The sequence below is a fragment of the Nicotiana tomentosiformis genome, chromosome 1 (genome assembly GCF_000390325.3).
Source record: "Nicotiana tomentosiformis chromosome 1, ASM39032v3, whole genome shotgun sequence".
In the NCBI taxonomy this organism is placed as follows: domain Eukaryota; kingdom Viridiplantae; phylum Streptophyta; class Magnoliopsida; order Solanales; family Solanaceae; genus Nicotiana; species Nicotiana tomentosiformis.
In genome coordinates, this window is record NC_090812.1 from 84,366,930 (window position 1) to 84,373,067 (window position 6,138).

The 6,138-nt window shown below is 39.0% G+C and overlaps 1 protein-coding gene across 1 annotated transcript; it reads left to right on the plus strand.

Annotated features, from left to right (window-relative positions):
• The first annotated feature begins 3,446 nt into the window (after positions 1-3,446).
• Positions 3,447-4,043, plus strand: LOC138907089 (uncharacterized). Its single transcript, XM_070197222.1, has one exon. It carries the CDS (start codon positions 3,447-3,449, stop codon positions 4,041-4,043), a length of 597 nt encoding a protein of 198 aa, XP_070053323.1.
• Positions 4,044-6,138: the final 2,095 nt, after the last annotated feature.

Below are 6,138 nucleotides of genomic sequence, written 5' to 3' on the forward strand. Positions count from 1 at the left end.
ATTGGTACACAAAATTGTTAACACAACACAGATTCACAGTGGAACGGAGCAAGCAGAGTAACAGGATCCTAGAAATGGGTACTCGCATCCAAAACTACTCATCAGCAACCCACTACATCCCCTACCAATCCCATAAATAACCAGCCTAATATATCTGCCAATTTGGATCGACCTACTAGAAGAACTAATCAAACAATCCAAGCACCACAAATTCCTACTGCTAGCACATTACACATTGTAGCTAACAACAATCCACTGCTTCAGGCAGCAACCAAAGAACAAGTCCAGAAACTCGCAAACATAACTGAACCACCACCCCATACTGTCACCCACTCCTATGCTTCAAAAATCAGGGCCAGATTTGAAGCAGAGAGAACTTCTATCCAGTTCACCCCACCAAAGCTAACAACCAAACAAGGTAGGCCTGTAGTTGTGTTTAGAAAAGAGGATTATATGGGCACTATGGCCACAAGATGAAAGAACACTGTGGTTGGAAAATTTGGTAGCACTATTCCTAGAATGGAAATAATTAGAAGAAACTTCGTGACTCAAACTGAACTCAGGGGTAGAGTTAAGATTGCTCACTTCAATTCTAAGACTGTCTACATTCATCTAGACAATGAATACGATCACGCAACAATGTGGAATAAATAATTCATGTACATTCAAGGCCAAATGATGAAACTAGAAGCTTGGACACCCCTATTCAATCCTAGTGAAGACTCTCTGATAGTACCAGTTTGGATTATCATTCTTGAAATACCTTGGCACCTATACTACATGGAAATCCTCACCTCATTACTGTCTCATGTGGGAAAAGCATTATTCCTTGATCTAGCTTCATTTCAAAAAATAAGAGGCAGTGTTGCTAAGGTGAAAATGCAGATTGACTTCACCCGGGAAAGGCCTCAACATGTTTGGCTAGTTTATGACGAAAACTAAGATGAAAATGGTGATGGTCAATGGTTGGAAATTTAATATGAGAACCTACCTGCCTACTGATCCTATTGTAGGCACCTAGAACACACAATCCATGCATGCCCTAATAAAGCCAAACATGATGAGAAGCAGAAATGAAAGCTACTGGAATACCCAATAAAGGAAAACTGCAGCAACAGATGCTTACCTCAACTGTACAACAACATTTGTTAGTTCAGCAAAGGCAACCTTCTAACCACCAATTTTAGAGCAACCACAACAAAAATCCACCACCTGCCAGGGAAGAAGTGCAGAAGAGAGAAAATAATCCATCACAAGAGGAATGGAAAACATATAAAAACAAAAAATTCAAAGGAATTGCACAGAATAACACCAGGAAGCAACAACCTTTATATATTGCTAAAACATCAAAGGTTAAACTACGACAAAACTCACAAAAAGTGAATGCACCTCAAGTCGCCAATCAATCAGGTATGCACAGGGTCGTGGGTACACACTAGAATCAGCAAAATGCCCCCCCTCCCAATGACTAAATACACTGCTGAAAATCCTATCTCAGAAATTAATAGTGATGAAGTAGATGGAGAAATGGTGCCTAATCAGGATATAAATGATCTTCATAATTCTGGAATTCCAAATGTTGTGGGTTATTCCAATTCTTTGCTGGGGAGTGCTGATGCAAATGCTCACATTAGGATGGTCCAGATATTTAAGGTTTCTCCCAGTACAAATAGGCTGCAACATGAACCTATTGTAGAAGCCGAGGCATGTGTGGCAACAGACCCTATTGCCAAACGCAGGGACATGAATATAGAAATTAATATACCTGACCAATAGATGCAACACAAACAGGAACCCAATATGAATGATCACAACCAGGAGGTTGGGAATATTAACAATTGAGGCTCCAACCTTGCTGTCAGTCAATACAAATAGCAACAACATCAGCTTGTGGAACTCGAAATACATTTGGCAACTAATTCTAATACCAATTTGAGGGACAACAATATACATCAGCAGCAGTTGCACCAAATTCTGGAATCCCATATTAATGAGCACATCGGTCAGTCTAGGAATATTGACAATCCGAGCTCCAACATCAAATGTTCTAGAAGAAACATGGAGACAGCTACAAAGGAGATACCCTTCAGGTCTGTTGGAACCTCATGCTCTAATACAGATACTGCTGCAAATGCTTACCTGAGGAAGGAAAACATTTTCAACATTGCTGCCTGTCAAAAAAGCCTTCAACTACAACCAATTCTGGAATATGAAATATGTGTTGCAACAGTCTCTAATATTATACCAAGGGACAAGAATATATCTCAACAACACCCGCCACTAGAATTCAATGTGAATGAGCTCAATGTGCAGTCTAGAAACATTGACAACCCATGCCCCAATAGTAAATGGTCTAGGAGTAAACAGAACACACAAGTTGATGCTGCTGGAAATAGTTGGACAACTACAAAGGTAAGTACAATTGACTGGGTACAGGAGAGATTTATAACAACTAAGGAAACTCTAAATGTTCCTCTGAATCATTCTTGCCAAGAAATAGCTTCTCAGACATTTGATGTATCACCAAAATCCACTGGAACTCCAAGATTTGATAAACAAATAATTGGTGATGAATTTGAGGTTTCTAAACTCATGTCTTATACAAACTCAAGTATAAGAGTTGACAATCAAGAATGCAATGCACAGACAGCACAAGCAAGCAATGTACACAATTCAAGTTTGTACACCAACAATGCACCTGGGGAGAATCAGTTAACTGCAGCAGCTTCTCAAGATCTTCAACTCTGCAACACATATCAATAGACCAAGTTAAAGAGCCAAATGTAATGGACTGTAACCATGCTATAGTTCCCCATCAAGAAAATACTGTTGATTCAATTATTGAACCATTTGCTTTAGATACTGGACAAGCCTTAAAAATAGAGGTCAACATTCCTTTGAAAACACCTTTACAAGTCCTACATGATCTTGTAACTCATAATGTTGCTTCAGTAAACATGCAGCGGGCAGTGGTTAACATTCAACGATTTGAGGAAGAAGGGGACGATGAATCAACCGTTGGAAACTTTAGGGCAGTAGCAAGGGAAGCTGGTCTATCTCCAAGGGATGGAGATAAATCTGGAAAAAAGTAAAAAAATAGGGCCAACCCAAAGAATCTCAACCACCAAAAAGAATCTTGCCTAGAAAGGCAGCCAAAGTCTCTCATTTAGAACATAAGGTTTGCTAACACACAACAGACCTTTTAGAGAGTGATCAATATGCAAAGACAACATAGATTTTCAATTATTGCACTTATGGAACCTTTCCAGAACTGTAGACACATTCAAACATATAGAAGGAGATTTGGAATGGAAACAGTTATGTCGAACATCAACGGAAAAATTTGGATATTTATTGAAACTGGTGTGGAATGGGAATTAATTATGGACACCGACCAGCAGGTTACTATTAAGGTATTTCATTAGGAAATATCAAGACATATCATCATGACTTTTGTGTACGCCAAATATTCTTCACTTGAAAGGCTGGAACTGTGGGACTACTTATATTACTTGACCAGTGACATGGATATGCCTTGGGTAGTCGGCGGTGATTTTAATGTGATCTTACATGAACATGAAAAGATAGGAGGACTACCAGTGCACCCGCCTGAATATGAGGACTTTGCCTTCTATGTAAACTCTTGTGGTTTGTTTGACCTTGATTACAAGGGAAGCCCTTTCACTTGGTGGAATGGTAGACCAAATGAACAATGCATCTTCAAACGACTTGATAGGATCTTTGTCAATCTATCTTTTCAGAATCTCTTCCCAAATATAGAAGTAGAACACTTGATACTGACAGGATCTGATCACACACCTTTGTTGATGAGCTGTAGGCAGGAATCGATGCAGTTTGTTAAACCTTTTAAGTTCCTCAATTTTTGGACAAAGCATGACACTTTCAAACAAATAGTCAAACAAAACTGGTTGGCAGATTTTAATAGGGATCCTTTCTTGATGTTCAAACAGAAATTAAAGAGAGTAAAAGTGCCCTTTCACACTAGAGTAAAGTTACTTTTGGAGATATCTTCAAGAAACTAGCTATTAGGGAGGATATTGTCAGAGTAAAGGAGATACTATTTGAGGAGGAACCAACTATAGCAAATAATTGTACTTCAACAAGCACAAGCAGTATTGAAATAATACATGAGCATTGAAGAACAATACTGAAAACAAAAGGCAGGAATGAAGTGGTTTGCTGAAGGGGATAGAAACACAAGATTCTTTCACAACCACGTAAACGACAAGAGGCAGAAATTGAACCTCAAAAGGATACAGGGTACAAATGGTTATTGGCTTGAAACACAGGAACTAATGGCAAATGCTGCGGTAGAGTTCTTCAGCAACCAGTTTACACAAATAGGGGATACCACTAACTATGAAATGCTTAACAATGTACCTACTATGGTGACACTTGAATAGAATTTGGAGTTGTGCAAATATCCTACAATTGATGAAGTGAAGGATGTAGTTTTTGCTCTGTCTGGGGATAGTGCAAGTGGACCAGATGGTTTCACTGGCTTGTTCTACCAAACATGCTGGGATATTGTGGGGGAAGATATATGCATGCTGCTTCAAGAGTTCTATGGTGGGGCACAACTCCCAAAATACACAACACACACTAATCTTGTTCTACTGCCTAAGAAACCTCAAGTTCAAACATTCTCAGACTTACGACCAATAAGTCTAAGCAATTTCATCAACAAGGTAATATCAAGGGTATTACATGACAGAATGGAGAAGATACTTCCCTCGTTCTTTCACCCAACCAATCTGGCTTTGTTAAATGAAGGAGTATTTTTGAAAATGTTTTGCTTACACAAGAAATAATCATCGACATAAGGTTGAGAGGAAAATCGGCCAATGTCGTAATCAAGCTTGATATGGTGAAGGCTTACGACAGGGTGTCTTGAAAATATCTTCTACATGTTTTGAGGAAGATGAGGTTTTGATAAGCATTTCATCAACATGATAGGGAAGTTGATAGTCAAGAACTGGTACTCATGTCTTATCAATGGCCAAGCATCATGGTTCTTCAAATCCAACAGAGGGGTGAAACAAGGTGACCCCATATCCCTTGCATTGTTCATTCTTTCTGCGGAAGTATTATCCAGATCACTGAACAATCTGTTCTTATACAAGAAATTCAAAGGATGTGGAATGCCCAAATGGATAGATCCACTAAACCATTTGGGTTATGCAGATGACACTATAATATTTTCATCTACGGATCCTTACTCTCTGAAGAAAGTAGTTGACGTGCTTACAAACTATGAACACATTTCTGGACAGCAGATCAATAAATCAAAGAGCTATTACTACATGCATATAAAGGTGTCGAGAAATTTGCATGAATCAGTTGGTTCAATCACTGGCTTCAAAAAAGGATCATTCCCGTTCACTTACCTAGGTTGTCCAATGTTTTACACAAGGAGAAGGAAGGATTACTTCAATGATCTCACGAAGAAGGTGAAGGCAAAACTACACTCTTACAAGGGGAAACTACTGTCTTTCGAAGGCAAAGCAACATGTATTACCAGCATGCTTCAGAGTTTACCTACACACATACTTTCAGTGTTGGACCCTCCAGACAATGTTATCAAACACTTACACAAAATGTTTGCTAGATTCGTTTGAAGTTCCAATGATGAAGGCAGAAGCAGGCGCTGGACAAAATGGCTAAACTTGTGTCTCCCTACTGAAGAAGGAGGATTAGGTTTCAGTCACTGTTTGACATCTCAAAGTCATTGTTCGCAAAGTTGTGGTGGAAATTCAGAACATCGAAGTCATTGTGGTCAAATTTCATGTGGAATAAATATTATAAGAAGAAAATTCCTACTGTCGTGCAATTCAGGCAGGAATCACATGTTTGGAGGAAAATGTTACAAGCAAGAGATGAGGTCGAGCATGAAATCCCGTGGCAATTAAATAGGGGCTCAACAAATGTTTGGCACGAAAATTGGACTGTAATTGGAGCTCTATATCATTAGGTACCACCACAGTTCGACATCAACGAAGAATTACAGGAAGTGTCAGAATTAAGATTAGAAAATGGTTGGGATGATCAGATGCTAGATCAAACATTTCCAGTGGATATAGCCGACCACATCAGGCAAAAAGTACACTTTGAAAATAT

What these genes read in the sequence shown, in the direction of transcription:
- LOC138907089 (XM_070197222.1), top strand. Translation starts at nt 3,447, where the DNA reads ATGACTTTTGTGTACGCCAAATATTCTTCACTTGAAAGGCTGGAACTG.